The sequence below is a fragment of the Prunus persica genome, chromosome G6 (genome assembly GCF_000346465.2).
Source record: "Prunus persica cultivar Lovell chromosome G6, Prunus_persica_NCBIv2, whole genome shotgun sequence".
NCBI classification, from domain to species: Eukaryota; Viridiplantae; Streptophyta; class Magnoliopsida; order Rosales; family Rosaceae; genus Prunus; species Prunus persica.
In genome coordinates, this window is record NC_034014.1 from 11,707,117 (window position 1) to 11,725,491 (window position 18,375).

The 18,375-nt window shown below is 36.5% G+C and overlaps 1 protein-coding gene across 1 annotated transcript; it reads right to left on the reverse strand.

The window, feature by feature from the left end:
• Positions 2,455-5,425, reverse strand: LOC18772290 (aluminum-activated malate transporter 2). Its single transcript, XM_007206593.2, has 6 exons — positions 4,879-5,425; positions 4,486-4,626; positions 4,087-4,359; positions 3,595-3,707; positions 3,359-3,502; positions 2,455-3,096 (listed from the first exon to the last, which is right to left on the reverse strand). The coding sequence occupies exons 1-6, from the start codon at positions 5,159-5,161 to the stop codon at positions 2,623-2,625; spliced, it is 1,428 nt and encodes a 475-aa protein (XP_007206655.2). The 5' UTR covers positions 5,162-5,425; the 3' UTR covers positions 2,455-2,622.

Here is an 18,375-nt window from a genome sequence, read left to right on the forward strand (position 1 = left end):
TAAAAGTGATAGATGCTCTCACAGATCCGGATCATCCACTCCATCATCAGCAACAGAAACACAAAACAAAAACAGAAAAGGTGCGTGCATAGATATAGTGGAAACCAGCTCAAATTCCATCCACCTTTGCCTTTTTGCTTTGCTTTCTCTGTTCACCACTTCCTCATGTTCATGTTGGGTGGTTTGCGTGGACTCTCAGACTCTCAAGCCACTTATATTATATTGAAAAAGGGAAAGGGCATGAGGGCATGAGGGCATGATGAGGGCACCTCCTCTTTAAGTTAAGTGCACCTGCATCATCCATGGCAACAATTGTCTTTCTCGATAGGGTGTTAGAAAAAGGTGCTTAACTTGATACTTCACGCAAACGTGAAACAAGTTAGTCTAATTTTTTACACAAAAAGAGTTAGCCTATGGATTCCTTGTTAATAAGGTTAACATAGTTGCAAACATGCAATGGTGAGGAAGAGTATAAAACAATCCTAAATCAACTAACATACTTACAGCAGAACGGTACATTTCATTACGTGTACTATTGAATGAAATTAACACTAGATATATATATTCCTTTTCTGAAGAACATGAGAAGACATGAATCGAACTTTTACCGTAAGTACGAGGAGGTAAGTGTTCTACTCTAGCCACACACAAAAAAAAAACCTGTTATAGTGGTTAGCCTCATATGCCCGAAATCTTAAGGCTGGCCTGAAAACAACCCTAGATAACGAAAACATAAAGCATCGATAAGAAATCAAGTGTCTTGTCTAAACTTAATTATGTTTCCTGATAAAGTAATAAGGAATATGTTGTTCTTCATAGGGTGAAAGTAAACTAGAGATCAATAAGGAATATGTTGTTCTTCTCAGGAATCAATAAGGAATATGTTGTTCTTCTGAGAAAGTAAACTTATGCTTTTCTAAACTTGTATTAAGAAATATCTGCAAGTGGCATTGGAGAAAGCTTCCAAAGCACTACCAAACTGAGTTACAGATATGAGAGGTCACACCATGTACACAGTTTGAAAGTTGCTAATACTGTTCAAAGTTTTCTCTGAATTCTATGGTCTGCAGAATTGCATCTTTAGTATTTAATTGGAAGGTTAAAAATAGCCAGAAACCTTTGTCAGCCCACTTAAATCCTTATGCATATTTACCAAAAAATGAAGACTTAATTAGTACTTATCTTTGGCACTGATAAAAGTATAAAAGGAATTAACATATAGGATAGATACCCCATATCCATGTGCTCTACTCATTGCCTCTCCTAATGCAGTCAAGAATAATCAGGGAATATTTGTCTAAAGAGGATTTGGGGTCAATTTATGATGAGTGATAGATGAAATCTTTCGTTTAAACTTTAAAATAATATTATATTGTGATTTATGTGTGGCCAGGGTTACATTTCAAAAAGTCTGAATTTGTGGTGAAGTTTGGACTGGACGGCTAGAATTCTTTGACGGCTGCTATTGGTTTGCCTATGTTGAATAATTGTTCAATTCAGCCTTTGGTAACCTTTCCTTTTTGTGTTCCAGTAATTTTTCAGCCTGAAATTCTAATAATCAAGAGATCTACTTTGACTAGCCTTATAACTTCTAAAGATTACATGGCTACGTATAGCACTTCCCACATATATTCCAGATATATAACCCTTCACGGCCCGTTTTGATTTGCGGAATTAACTTCTTGGGAATGAAACTCTCATGTCTAATCTCAGGAGATGAAAATGGAAGTTATTAATCGAAAACGCTGAGATTTCTTGAGAAAGCATACCCCTTTAGATCATCATTCAAAGATTACCCTTACAAAATATATAAGCCAAATCGAAAATCGAATAACCATATCATGAATATTTTTATTATTTACAAGAAATATTGTGTTGGTGTATTTATTTCATCACAGTTAGATTATTAGTTAGATTATCTTTTGCAAGGGTAATGTTTGAATAGGGATGTACGTAAAAAAATAAACGACTCTAATCATGAGATGACATTTTGGAGTGAGTTCGAACACACAGTGGTTAGTGTTACATTAACTTACGGTACTAATCGATCACTTGACCGCTCTTGGATATATATATATATATGAATGAATGAGGCAACCAAAAATAGCTAACCACTGCTTTTCTCTCTGTAGGCCTAGGGGCCTAGCTAGATTATATTTTCATGATCAGGTTAATATTCTTGAATTATCTATTATCTTTGTCACTGGATCACCATCCCATTGTGGTCTCAGAAGCCATTCCTTCATGCATGAAAAGGGTTATTCTCATTATATGGCCGGTGTTTTTCAGCGTCGACAAGAATGAAAAATGAGTTTGATTCCAAAAATCAATTCCTCAAAGTTCCACTTATATGCATGTTGCTAATCCTGCCCTCCCTCAGAAAAGGAATATTCCAAATGTTGACAGCCATCACAAAATGAAAATTCCGAAAAGTATAAACCACACCAGTTGATAACTAGAAAAGTAAATTATTTAGTGGGTTCAGGATAACCCTTTTACAATTTTCAAATTATGGTAAAAAGTCTAGCTTCCATATACCCAAACTTTATAATACATCAGTGTGGGTATTATGTCATTGCCATTACATGTGTGTTCGTAAAACAGTACTGTAACATATAATATTTACACTTCCACTTGTTGACTACCAACTTTTTTCCCATTTTCTGGTAAAACTGAGGGTGCCTCTGCAATTGTAACAACAACATCCATGTTGGGATTTTTTTCTTTGGTGTCAAGTTTTCCCAACTGTGATTTTTCTTGTGACACTGTGGCTTCAACAGTCTTAAAATTTGCAAGAAAGGCAAGTTCATTAACAGACTCAATAATTTTCTCACTGCAGTTGACAACATCCAGCAGAAGTGAACCAACTGTTGCTGCTGGCATCACTTCTAAGAGCTCTGTGTCTTCCCACAGCCCAGATTTAAGTAAGGATCTGAGGGACTTGGCTGCAGCCTTTGCCTTAGCCATGTGGGTTTCAGGAGAGGGTGATTTGGTCATTTCCTTGAAAGCTGCTGCTAGTTCCTTCAGTGCTTTGCCAGTCTCCAAGCTCAGTTTTGTGCATGATTCTTGAATTATATTAAGAATTTCTGGTGAGACCTGCAACACAAGTTAAGCATATGAACACTAATTAATTATTAATGGTCCAATATAGCATTATGTTACTACTTAATTTTATATTATTTTTACCATACGTGCATAAACGTAGCCAAATTGCCTAAGCTCCATTAACAATACAAACTTTAATTTATAGTGTGTTATTTATTAATTAATTTTATATTATATATAATTTTATATGCGTGCAGGTGCTAAATTAGACCAAAAAAAATGCATGTACTATTTATGGATTTTGTATTCATACTTTGTTGTCAGCAGTGAGGCGGCTATGAAGTGCTTCAATCCGGTAGGCACATTGTCGAGTTAAAGTTGCAACTTTGAGGTATTGCTTCCATGGATGACAAAAATGGAAACGGCCATGTCCAGGCTCCCATCTTGCAAAATTAGCCTGAAAGTAACACGTATAACATCTTAGTTGATTACGAATAATGAACCTTTTTTTTTAGATGGAGAGAGAGAGAGAGAGAGAACTATACCCACCAAGGATTCTTCACTGCTTTTAGAATTGAGAGCACTTTTATAAGCTTGCAGAAATGCCTTGTCCTCTTTGGACTCTGCATCCTCTAACGTTTTGAAGTATTCATCTCCAAATCCTATTAAAAAAATTATTTTATCATTTGTTTAGTCTCATACCAATTAAAGGACAATTCCTTGAAATAGCATGGTAGTTGTTACGATCTTTGTTTTTGTTGCTTGTGTTTAAAAAAAAAAATTATGTATGTATTCAAATCTTATTAATTAATTTTGATAACTTAATATATTACATTGATAAACCGTTAATTTTGACCACACATTCAAAATAAAAACTTGTATAAGATTGTTTTTGCTATGTGATAATTCTGAATGATAAAACAACTTAGTTAAAACAAGACATGCGTCTAAAGTTATAATGTCATACTAAACAACATTATTAGGGTTACAATAAAGAATTTGGGCAGTATATGTATTGTCTAGGGTGGCATTAATATATACCTTCTAAAAAACTTCCTAGATTTTCAATGTTGGCAGCTATGAGGTTGTGTAGATCTTCGCCAGCCCACACAGGGCAAACCACTATGGAAATGATCACACAGGCAGAGCCACCAATAAAAATGGTTGCCAGCCTTTTGTGGGCCAACTCCAATATTTCATCGTCCCGAAATCCAGACACAGATATCAAAGAGAATGTCAATATAAAGATCAACAAGCCATAGTCATATCGTGCCTTGATTTGGGGAAAAAACCGTATAAATGTCGATGTCGCAGCTGCAAAGACACAAAAGTTTGAATGTAAACATGTGATGAAGATAAAAAAGGACAGCAAATATAAATTATTTTTTTTATGAAAGAAAGCAAGTATAAATATATTGGCTAAAAAGCAAAATATATTACCTTGTAGGAAGACAAAGAACCCAATTACTATGGGCTCACCTATCTGCCCAGATAGGCTAGCTAGGTGATGAGCTCCAATGCCAAGAGCACCAGCTAGCAGTGTTGCCAATGCTCTGTTTAAACCTTTTCCAAGAGTAGCTCCTAGAAGCATGTCCATAAAACAGTCAGAAATCACTAAATCTATTTATGGTACTAGAGCAACAACGTTAACATTAATTAATTAATTAATTGGTCACATGATCATATATCTTTTATATAATATCTAGGATATAAATAATTACGTATAAACTGTCACATCATGTGACTAACTAATGTCGTCCAAAAACCGATGACGATGAGATATTATGAGTTTTACATTAGTGAGATATAGCTTAAGAGAGATGACCAACATACCTACTGAGAATTCAAATACAACCACGACAGTCATGACAGCCCACATTGCAGAGACACCAAAGTTGTCATAAAGTGGCTGGTAGTAGTAGAATAATGAGACCAAGGTGAGTGCAAATCCAACTTTAAGAGAATGAAAAACTCTTCTAGGGTCATCTTGCCCAAGCTTTTTGGTGTTCTTTGCAATCTCAGAGACTTTGCAAGCAATCATATTAGGCATGGCTGTTAGCCGAACCCACCAACTAGCTAAAAGCCCTACTTTCTCATGACTTGCAGACTCCATCATCACTATGGGAAAAAAATGAATGATGTAAGACTAGCTTTGCATGAACTAATTAAAGAGAAAGTGAAGGAGAGGGGGAGAGAGAGAGAGAGAAGAGAGAGTGATGCTTTTCGGGCACACCACAGGCTTCATATTTATAAGGGAAAAAGGATGTAAGTGAAGATTTAAAAAATCTTATTTGAATTCCCTGAACAGTTTCGGTGCTTTTTGTTATGTACGGAGAAAGTACAAGAAGTTTCATTGAAACCAAGGGTTGAAAATGCAAAGTTAAAATAAGTGCGTTGTTGCTCTGGATGGATGTTGTTACCCATTAACAAGAGCCAACAATTTGATCCTCAAGCTTAAAGAGTCGTATCAACTGGCTCTTTCTATCTGGCAATGAAAAGTACTATTTCCTTTTTACTGATTTTCTGTGTAATGCTGAACTTGCCTGTATATAGGCTGTATCCAATATTGGTTCTAAACTTGGTGTTAAGCTAGTTGGATAAGACAATAAGTTCCCCCTTTGCATCCGAAGTCGATCTCTCTCCCTACACATTAGAATAGTTCAAAATATCACTTTATAATAAATAAAAATATAAAACAAAAACTATGTCAAGTGTGGTCACTGGGCTTGACCGCCAAGCTTTTATAGCTCATGGCCCGACCTAAATGTATAGATTTTAAGAAAGAGTTAGTACTAGTGGAGAGAGTACTCTAACCATGAGTTAGCTAATTAATAGGTTAAAAATTCATTTTTAATCACCTACAACTATTTCCTTTATTTTTCTATTTAAAATATCCATTTTTTTCAAATTAAACCCGATGACTAGGATCCAAGTAAGCAAGTTACCTAATCTAGCTTAAAATCTGATTTATTCTATTTTTTGAATTCCGAAACTACCCATATTTACAAGTTAACGTGTTATGTAGGGGTGTGACTAATGACATACGTTTAATTTGGAAAGATCTTCAAATGGCTGTAATAGATGTAAGAATTAATTTACAAACTTATTTGAAATTAAGAAATTCAACATTAATATATTATTAACGTTTTGGTTTATTTAATAATTTTTTTTTTCTTGTTTTCTTTTTATGAATTCTACTACTAGTAATCTATTTTATTATAGTTTTATGAATAATAGTGTACATTCTAATTATGTTGAAAAATATTTTGATTATCTATTTATTGTTTGTTTTATGAAAACATTTTTTTTTAAATGAACCTATTTTTTCTCTAAATAATGAACCTATTTTTTTTCTCTAAATAATGTACCCTTTTTTCTCTGAATAAAGTACCTATTATTTGTTTTATGAAAAACAATTTTTTTTTAAATGAACCTATTTTCTCTCAACAAATAATGTACCTATTTTTTTTCTCAAATAATGTACCTATTAAAACAATGTACTTATTTTTTAAAAACGAACCTATTTTTCCTCTCCAAATAATGTACCTATACACATTTATAGGTATATTGTAAAATAATTTACCTATGGGTAAATAATGTACCTATATTTTCTATAAATTATTCTATATCTATTTTTAATTTATGTAAAATGTACGGAGATTTCAATTACAAAGTAACTGACTTAGTTTTTTTTAAAATTTTTTTGGTAAATAATATACCTATAGTTTATTTAAATAATATATTTATATTTTATAAGTATATATTTATATTTATATTTTTCATAGGTACATTATTGGATATGTAATTTACAAATATTTTTTTTTAGTTTGCAATTTTGGGGGCGATATGTGAAAAGGAATGACAACCAAAAGAAATGGGGTGATTGATATGCTATTAATAGGGAGTATTAATTATAATTATGGCAGTTAATGAAATGCTTGAAATAAATTAGAAATAAAATATGAAGTTTGGTGGCAACGATGTAAAAATATAGGAATACTACGACATCTTATATCCTACTAGTCATTTAAATTTGAAATTGGATTTTACACATAAATTTATAGAATGATGAATATATGTCTAGGAAATAAAAAATATATGAATTTATATTGGACAAGCCCGTTAAAAAAGATTCATCTGAAAGTTGAATATTATATTAAAGGGTTAGCTACGTAAAACCTTGACACCGAATAAATAGAGACTAAAAGAGAAACAAGAATAAATCCTTATTCCCATGAGCCTAGGGCTATAAATTCATTTTAAATTTAGATGTCTCATCCCATAAAGGAGGAGGGGGTGATATATACTGTGGTCATACTTGTATTTTTACTGTATGTATGAAGTAGCACTGAAATCTACATGGCTTTTGGTTGGCATATCTCTGCCTTGCTTAAATATATGTAGGGCATCTGCTTCGGCATCAAGGATGTTTCGATGGGCACGGACTTAGTGTGTTAACGTTGTTCCGATTAAAATGACCTAAGAGGGACCACATAAGGATGACCTTAGAATTCGATAGGTAAAACTTTCGGGCCAAGTTATACAAACTGACTAGTCCTACAATCTTTGTGAATGGGGGGTTAGATATATGAGGTATAACCATGAAATAGAAATTCTCGTTACCGTGCCACTTGAGTTGGATAAATTTGTGTATGGGTAATTGGCTTTACGGGTCTCTCTTCCATGAAATAAACATATATGTATATATTTTTGAAATCACGTCACTACACGCAATGATCTTCTAAGAATCAAGAAATAACCCAATAAGAATTTCAATGATGATATTGACAAAATTTTCTCAATTGATTTTTACCTTCAACCCACTCAGCCAGACCAAAGTCCTCGATCGATCATTGTGCCGTTATTCAATATTGGCTTGATCACTCTCGAATGTTGGTCTTTTTTAAAGTCATGTCACAAGTTGGCGTATTGACAATGATCCTAAAAACCTTAACCCGAAAATGGCATAATTCTAAATTCATGTCACAAGTTGGAGAGCTTTCAAAATTCAATGTCTGTCATTATATAAAATCCAATTAAAAACTGTTTCTATAATGATTCCTACATTAATATACAAAATGCAATTATGGCTTAGTTGGGGGTATTTTTGGAATCTGAAAAGTACAATAAATCAGCTTTTATGCTGAATTAGGTAATTTGCTAAGTTGGATCCTAGTCATGAGTTTTTACTTATGGGAGCATTTTTGCTCACCACTTTAACCTAAGGTGTACCCTCACCACCCTTCCCAAAAGGTGACACATGTCCATGAGTTTAACTATAGTTAATTTTTACTTTTTATTATGTTTGATGACATTATTATGAGAGAGAAACAATGCTTTAATAAGATTTTTCCCGATTTATCATTATTCTATTAATTAACTCAACAAACTTTCCACTTTTATATTAATTACCAATTAAGCTAATAACAACCCGAATAATTAACAACAGCAGAACAGTCATTACTTAAATAAATAAAAATTAACAGTCTTCCACTTCCCATGAATCTGTTGGCATCCCAATCTTAACGAAGGACATGAATTGTTAAATTCGAATTTGGCCTTGATACTCAGAAAATTAAATAAAACAAAGCAAATTTATAATTAAAAAAAAAACAATACATAGTACTAAAAAAAACAAGTAACAACATAGACGATACCTATCTTTTGCTTGAACAAAGGAAAGAAGTCTATTGAGCATAGTTCACATATAAGCACCCAAATTGTGAATAATCAAGAAACTAGAAATTCTCAATTCAAGAGACTTCTATGTTTTTTTTTGTTGGAATAGTAACGTATGCCTTTTCAGTTTTCATTGTTTTGATTTATTTTTTAAATTAAATTAATCAATAAAAGTGGAAAGTTCGTTAGGTTAATTAATAGAATAAGGCTAAATTAGGAAAAATCTTATTAAATCATCGTTTCTCTCTCGTAATAATGTCATCAAACAAATAAAAAATAAAGAGTTAACTATAGTTAAATCCATGGACATGTGTCACCTTTTGGGAAGAGTGGTGATGATACACCTTGAGTTAAAGTGGTGAGCAAAAATGCTCCCTTTTACTTATACAAATTAGGTATTATTTATAGGAACAAAATATGAAGGGTTGTAGGTACGGCAAATTGAATTTGAAGGATGTAAGCCAAATTTACTGTAAAAAAAATTTAGGTCCAAATAACTAGTGATAAGACAATGAGTTACTAGGGTTGAGATCTACCTAATTAACCACCCAAAAAAAATTGTCTTTACTGACCAATTTCAACAGTTCATATATCATTACAGAAAGAACGATTCTGTATATGTCGATATCTTGTGCTATCTTGTGCCCCTCATTAGGAAAAAAGAATGATTCTTTATATCAATATCTTGTGACCCAAAGTGAGGAGTGATTAAGATTGACTGAACAGAAAACCCAAAGTAAAGCCGTCCTCACCACCCAGAAAATGGGCGAAAAAAATATATCCTTCAATAAAGTTGCTGGATTGACGAAAATTATATTATTTTGAAGCTGGTGCTTATGGATTTGTGGTCCGTACTGACATGGGGGAGACCAGAACCATCCAAGAAGAACTTTTAAAACCATTGGGTTCAAATTAATTAGTGACCACTAGCTATAGGAAGAAGAGCAGCACCTTCTTTTGACAAAATTACGAAACTTTTATCATTAAAAAAAAATCAGGAAACTTTTGGCACGGAGTAATGATTAAGACATCCATTTTTCTGTCCAGATTAATTATCTCATATGCACTGATACACACCATCTAATTTTGTTTAGAAGAACGACAATTTAATTTTGATTAGCCTAAGAACTGATTAAGACGTCCACTAATACAAAAAAAATATATATATATATAGTCCTCTTCTATTGAGGGATCTCTTAAATAATTGTTTTTGAGGGACGTCATTTAGGGTACCTTACATTATTTTTTTTCAACGATCCAAATCATTTATTTTTTAAGTCTTCATTCATAGATCATTCTTGCAAAACATTAGACAAAATCGAAAATCATTAGACATTGAATTGTGTTCTACAAAATCAATGAACATGGTTCTTTAAGAAAGTATTAAATTTTCAATAATTTAATTGAGTGATCAAATGATATCGGATTCAAGTGATTTTTTGTAGAGATGATCTTTGAATGAATATCTACAATAGACTATTTGGATTAGTGAAATACAATGTCAAGTAAACTTTATAAAGGTATCCTTCAAGCTTATTTGAAGGATCCCTCAATAAAAGCTCTCTGTATATTTTATATATGTTGCTTTTGATTTGGCAAAGCTATTTTTGGCTTCTTGATGTAGCCCGAGGCTATGCTTTGCATAGGGAATATTTTCTTGTAATTAACATAAACTAACAACTTGAGGGTGACGCTTAGGAAAAAGAAAAGAGAAGTGTCACAATGCCGTTTGTTGGAACCTGAAATAGTGACATGTATATATTTTGCTTTTGGGTCCAGATTAGGACATGCATAGCAACTTTCACGTTCAGGTGAGGCAATATTTCTAAGTGCTTTTTTTTTTGGGTCAATATTTCTAAGTGCTTAATTCCCAAAAGAAAACAGTCTAAGTGGTTTTATAATCTGTCCACATCATCTGGTCTGATAGCACTCTCCTTTGAAATATTTCCTGAGGTCGAATTTCATGAACTTCAGTTATTAAACAAAAATATTTCTAAATCGTAAAACTTTAATCACTTGGCCTGACAAAAAACCTTCAGATTAGAGGAGCAAACCTATAATATACATACGTATTCTACTAATACAAGTGAACTGACAACACCACATGACACTATTACGGTCCATTAAAATTCCTCAAATTAGAGGGCTCGAATGCTTCATATCGGATCATCTCATGACCTTATAAAAATTTTAAAAAATTAAAATAAAAGTAAAAAAGAATGATTCTTTGTGCTTTATGTTTAGACCGTACGTGCCTTGCTGGAGCATATGCGATTTCAATCAAAATTCACATGTTCCCTTGCAAGCGCTCAGCCACATATCATATGAGTGAAAGCTGAGAATACGAAGACAAGCTTTTGATCCTTTTGGCAGTGCATGAGAGTTGTTTGTGGGCATATAACTCTTTATTAACTAAACTTATAATTTTGTCAATGCAGTAAATAGGAACCTTAATTACTTTAATTACAATCGAGAACTCACTCTTTAAGTAAAAGAAAGCCTACCAATATAATAGGACTCACCTCTATTAAAGAAGTGATAAACGATGTGGTATATAAATGTAAAGATCATTTTTGTACGTATCAACGGATGAAGGGGATTCAAACTGGACCTCTTCCAACTTCAGAAGAGAAGTACCACTTGACTAACAACGAACATTAGAAGCCGAAATCAGACTACATCAATCTGGTTTGCTTGCTATAATTGGAATAATATCTATTGCACCCTCTTAGCTAGACTTAACAGACGCGTGCATGAATGTGATGATCAGCTGAGTGCTCTAGTCATATCATCAAATTGCTGGAAAAAGTTGGGACAAACAGTTGACAACCCAACACTTACGAGAAAGACAAGATGGTTACCAAATTAAAATACAGAAGCAATTACAAATACGTATCGTTCAGTTGATGATATAACGGGCCCTTCTGGAAACTTAATTTCAAAATCTCTTCATGGCAGTACGTCAAAGTTGCAAGATAAGGACCCTTTATCTGTCGGCAGTCTAGGATATTGTTGTATAGTGTGCTGATAGTTGGATCCCGTCCCTAGCATTACATTTTTGCATGGTGCGTTCTGTCTTTTGTTTTTTTGTTTTTTTATTTTAATATAAGCAGGTTATGAAGAATACAAATCTTCGAACCTCTTTCAATATTCCAAAAAAAAATACTACTAAACTGAAAATTAGTCGATGCATACTATCTTTGGTTTCTAATTAAGAAAAGTAATAAAGAAAAACATTTAATTAAGAACAAATAAAAAAGAAATGAAAAAGTGAGGGGAAGAAAACAGATTATTGAGCTACGACTCTATGAGCGTCAACTCCAAGCTACGTTCCAAAGCCCTTATGCACACTTCACATTAGTGCATTATTAGGCTGTACAGCCTTTCTCCACAGGCAGGCAAAAGGTAGGTCTAGTAAATGACTAAGCAGCCCTTTCATGATTGCGTTCGGAAGTATCCACAAATACCTTTAAGCCAATCCTTGGTGGATTTGATGGAAAGTAACATAAATGAAAGAAAAATAATAGCGAGAAGGACGACACCTTGAGACTAATTGAACCCTTGAATCCAAAACAAAGCCCCTCCTCACCCCGAGTTTCAAACATGAAGGCCCAAAAGACCTAGTGCCACGCCCAAAAGGCCGAAAAATACTCTGTAAAATAAAACGATATTGTTGATATCCAAAATTAGATTCAACTTTAAGGTGATCTCTTCTACCTCAAGGGTCATTCGGCAAGTGGGGATTGATGTGCAAGGCAAGAAAATCAATGACGACTCAGTCCCGGTGTGGTACCAACCTAGGAGCGTATTTGATGCTTAAGTTAGGGAAGTGTGGAATCTAAAGGAATTCTAACAAAATAAAGGTACGTACATATGAGAATTCAGTCTCGGATGGTAATCGCCTAGTTAGACTCCTTTGCATTTCTCCAATGTGGGTATCTTGACGCGGCACAAGGTGGCGACGCATATCCAAGGATAATATAGTTCTTTGCTTGTACTAAAATGCCTTTTTGTGGTACTAACAAATTTCTTGGCCTTTGGGCGAAGTTGATCATTGTCGTCCTTAAACCTTGATGAGTAAAGATTTGGTGATCCTTGTAGCTTACCTTTAGTGCCCGTAATGTCTTAGTGAGCTTGACCATTGTCGAATCATGCTCGATCAACTATAATATAAACAAATACTACTTTTATTCATAATTTTTGATAAACACAACCTTACAAGTTATAATTGTCTACTACGAGTTTTTATATTCTTAAAATATTATAGTTTCATTATGAATACAAGGGAAAAAAATTTCTCAATGTAAACAACTAAGCTATATATCAGTCAACCATTAATCTCATATTCTGTTGCGAAGTGGACGTTTTACAATATTCATAGACAAAAATGTTCTTGACACTGAACCTAGCCCATCTAATTAATTAGCACATGTTGCATTTATCTTATTTAAGTCAAAGTCTAGTTCAATGCATTTGTTAGGTTTATGTTTGATACATACATTGTTCCAAGTCTTGGTACCATGCATGAATTCTTTTCTTATAGTTAGTGTTAATGCTAAGCATATATAATCAATTGTTGTTGGCATTATTGGTGTCAAATAGGCCTCTTTAAATAAATAAATAAAAAATCAAATGTTCTTAAATTAAATTTATATATTTATGATCAATTCCATCATCCTCCTTATAAGGGTTTAGTTGAGCCTAAACTCTAACAGTACAATAAGGTAAACTAGCCCACCACAGTTCAAAATCCTACGTCTGTCCCTACTTGGTACATATGAGGTTATTTATGATAAACTACTTATGGAGGGTTGTTCCATGACAATACTATTTAATCACCTCCTCGATTATGGAACGTGACATTCTGTTTTGAGTGAATTTAATAGCCTTTGGTTTTTGAGAAGAAGGATTTCTTCTCGTTTTCCTAGCTTCTCTTTGGTGGTTTTTTTAGAGTGGCGAGTTGTTTGTCTCTGAGTGTTCACTTATGGTTTCTCTCTTATAGTGTGTTTACTAATCAAGAATTGAAATTCTCATCAAGAATTGAATTCCACCTATGGAGCCCACACAAAATTAGGAATTGAATTCCTAATTTTGAAGGACTTCAATTCTTGAGTGGGAGGTGGTATTCTAATTTCTGGAGAACTAACACATTAGGAATTCATCTTTTTTACCCATTATATCCTCACATAATTTTAAAATTTTCAAATTTGCCATCTACTTTAACCCAACTGTGGGAGCGATTTTCGTCCCACGGGAATATTCGTCTAAGATTTCGTCTTCCCCTTCATCGTCTCTTTCTCCCTGCAAAATAAATCGAAATGAGAGGACCACACCCGGGGGTATTGGCCAAAGGCCCTCCAATGCCTAAGTTAGTTCAATTGATTCATAGAGAAACAATAGCTAAAAAGGGTACAGAGATGTATGTATGGTGTGAACTGGACGGCTGGAGTCTTGTGTGGTCGCCGGAGCCTTGTGTGTGAGAGAGAGAAAGAGTATGGCGGCTAAGGTTTGTGAAAGATAATTTCTGCTGAGTTTCAGAGAGGAATTTAGACATACCTCAACCCTTGTGCATAGCCATCTATTTATAGGGGCCTCAGATGCTAGAGTTTCAGAGGAATAATTCCGTAGATGGAAAAGAATTATTCCTCCCCGATTTGGAGAGACTGGATTAATTAGGGATTTGATTTAAATCAAATCTCTAATTATAGTAGGAATCAAATCAATCCCAATTCAATCAGGTAACTCCCAATTAAATTGAGTAACTCCCGATTAAATTGAGTAACTCCCAATTATGTCAAATAATCCCCAAATGGAAGAAAATATTTGACCTAGGGTTTTGCTAGAATTTGGTTCCCACAAATGCCCCCCAGCTTCTGCATGGCGCATGGTGGCATGGAGGAGGTGTAAATTAACTGTTGGGCTGTCCAGCTGCAACTGGGCTTCCTTCTTGGATTTGGGCTCCTGCTTGGAGGAGGTTTCTGACTTGCGAATTTTTTGAACACCAGTTGGAATGGGCTTGAGACTTTTCTTGGAGTTGGGTTCCCAGCAGGAATAGGCTTGCGATTCCTTCTTGACCTAAGATGCCCAACCTGTGTAAATGTAGGGCTTCTATTCACTCTTCTTCACATCGTAAACTTAACTTCTCTACTTTTTAGCTTAAGAGAGATCTTGGAGAATTTATACTGCTTGTCGAAGAGAGGAATCGTCGTGCATCCTAAGGTAAGTCGAGCACGTATATTTCTTTTTCTTCGTCTTTTCTTCTTTTTTGCGGCGAGGGCCAGCTAGGGGAAGCTCAGCTAGTTGTCGTCATGACAGGCGACGGTTGGTAGTGGGTGGCAGCTGTGGTGGAGCAGGTGTGCGCAAGTGGACCAGCGGCTGTCTATTGTCGCAGGTCTGGGCTAGAGCATGATAGGCCTCATACGTTGCGGGCTACGTAAGCTGAGCGAGTATCAAGGGGAGGTTGATGGTTTGCCCCCTGCCCAGGATGTTGAGAGATGGAAGCAAAATATTCTAGACTTTAACGATCTGCCTGCAGAACAGGAGGAGTGTTCTACCGAACCCCCTTCAAAGAGGAAGGTTAATGTCAAGTCTTCAAGAAATTGAGATATAACTTCGTGAGCGAAGGATATATCTCCATTGAGGAAGAAACCAAGGCTCTCTTATGCTAAGAAGACATAAGTAAAAGTTGCTTCCCCTTCATCTGCTAGGGTTAAGCATCTCACTGGTACAGATAGCAGGAAGGTTGGTGGTATGCGCAGTGCTCGAGATGTTCTATTCAAGTCTCCTGCTGACAAACTTGAAGACCATAATCTGCTTCTTGAAATAGACCATGCGCGGTCTAGTTCACCTGCTGAGAGGCAAAGAGATACAGATGTTCTTCTTCGAAGTTTGGGTCACCTACATCAGTCGAAGGATGAAGATCAAACTGGGAGGTCTGCTCATTATCCAGCTGCTGAATCACGGGCAGTCAAGAGTGGAGTTGATTCAGCGATATTGACTCCTTTGGAGGTGAGGTTGGCAGAGCCTAAGAAGACGAGAGAGTCATCTGCCCGAGCGAAGGAATCTTATATAATGCCATCTGCTAACCCTGAGGTAGGCAAGTTCAATTCTGTGGGAGATGCGGGCGTGTATAATCGGCTCAAGATGAACTTTCTGTCAAGCCCATCTACTTGTGCTGAGCTGGTTAATCACATCCGTCAGGCAGGCGATCTTGACACATTCTCAAGTCTTTCTTCAGAAAAACAAAGGGAAGTGACATTTCATCTACTTCAAAAAGGATTAGTTTTTGCTACTAAGACTATCCGGAACTCGTCTGTTGTTGTCCCCTTCTTCTGCTCAGCTCAACGAGTTGGAAAAGAAGAATGTTGAACTGGCCAGGAAGCTTTCTGCCGAGCAGACCCGTTATGAGAAGAAGACATTTGATTTGAGGGCAATGATCTCTGAGCTGAAAAGCAACCTTGCTGAGAAGGATTCTAAGCTTAGCTCTTCTGCTGCTGACTTGGCTAGTTGAAAAGATGCCTTCTTCTGTCTCGAGCGCAAGAATGTTGATATCTCCCTCAGCTATGACAAGCTTCTAGCTAGACTTCGCGCTCACCACAAGTCTGCCGAGAAATCCAAGTTTGAAGCCACCATAGATGGGTACAAGTTGGGTTACATGCAGTGCACAAATGGGACTGCTCTCTTCTATGCAATTGAAGATGGTGACATCGAGGCGCTCTGCTCGGACTTGTTCCTTGTGCAAAGTCAGTAGGTTAATGTTGTGAACATGGAATGGACTGAAGAGCAGAAGGCCGAAGAGGCGGTAGCTCAAGAGGATGGAGCAGAGGAGGACATAACAGATGAGATGGCTGCAGATGTCGCGGAGCAGGCAAGTAGAGCTGCTGAAAGAGTGACTGATCAGGCGGATACTGAAGAGGCTGAAGATCAGGGGTTTCTTGCTGGCGTCTCAGAGTAGATGAAGACTTCTTTATTTCTTTTAAGCTTTGGTAGTCTGCTTTCTTGTTTAAAATAATTGGTCATGTTTGATCATCTTCTTTTGTTGAACTTGACCAGTTGGTCAGCTTTTAAACTCCAATTTGCATATCGACTTGTGAACTGCTTGAGTAACCAGCCAATATCTTGATTGTGTGTCTCCCTTAGGAAATTTATGAGTGCCAGGGTCCCCTTTAAGGGACTTCGGGCATGTTCCGCATATCCTGTAGGATGTTTTCCCTTAGGAAACTTGACAAGTGCCAAGGTCCCCCATGAGAGACTCCGGGCATGTTCTGTATATCTCGTAGGATGTTTTTTTCGGGTTGAGGCATGTTTGTCCTATGTCCGGAGACATGTCGATGAGAGTGACCCGTTTGACCTACGTCCAGAGACCCGTCGATGAATATGACTTTTGGCCTACGTCCGGAGACGTGTCAATGAGAGTGGCCCGTTTGGCCTACATCCGGAGACGTGTCAATGAGTGTGACCCGTTTAGCCTACGTCCGGAGACTTGTCGATGAGTGTGGCTCTTTTGGCCTACGTCCAAATACGTGTTGATGTGAGTGGCCAGTTTGGCCTACGTCCAGAGACTTGTCGATGTGAGTGGCCCGTTTGGCCTACATTCGGAGACGTGTCGATGAGAATGGCCCATTTGGCCTACGTCTAAGGACTTGTCGATGAGGGTGGACCGTTTAGCCTACGTCTGGAGACGTATCAATGGATGTGGCCCGTTTGGCCTATGTCCGAAGACATGTCAATGAAAATAGCCCGTTTGGCCTACATCCTGAGACGTGTCAATGAGAATGGCCCGTTTAGCCTACGTCCGGAGACGTGTCGATGAGAATAGCCTGATTGCATTTGTGAACACTCTATTAGAAAGAAAAACTTGAACTTGTATTGATGCCTATGTGACTACATTGCTTTACTGGACAAAAGAGATGAGTTGCAAGGGTAACATCAAAAATAACTTGTCTTCAATGGAAGTGAGGAAGGCCTGGCCCGCCTGCTTGGAGCCAAGCTGATAGGCAAGGAGCTTCGTGGATAGTACCTCCGGAGGTGATGGGCATTCCATTGTCTTGGAACTTCTTTCCCTTGAAAGATGATTCCAAGATCGTCTTCCATGACTAGGTAGCTGGTGACGGCTTGGGAGACAAAAGTCGCTTGCATGATCTTTCTCTTCTGCTCCCCGGTGGTCAACTCGGGCTCTTAGAGTCGGCTAGGATTTTGCTAATCCATATGACTTTTTTCGTGGAGGTTCGTTGGCAGCTGCGTCACGATCCTTGGTTTGCTGGACAGCCCCCCTTGTGATAAATTTTGTGCAATGGTCGTCTCTGACCAGTTTTTCGAGGTGCTTTTTCCAAGCGACACAGTCATTTGTGTAATGATCGTGCCCTTCATGGGATTCGCAGTATCTACTAGTATCCTTCTTAGCTGGGTTTCCCTTCAAATGGGACTGTTTCTTCAACGAAGGCATGTTCTTTACTTGGGCCAGGATCTGGTGTATCGGGATAGTGAACTTGGTATAGCTCTCGGCTGCTGGAGCACCTCCTTGAGGCTGTAATCCGCACTTGCCTTTTTCTTTGTTGTTTATCCTGCCATTCCTTTAGCTTGCCTGCTCAACCGGTTGATCGGCTTGCTTGACAGCCTTCTTTGCGGCGATCCTATCATCGTCCTAAAGTG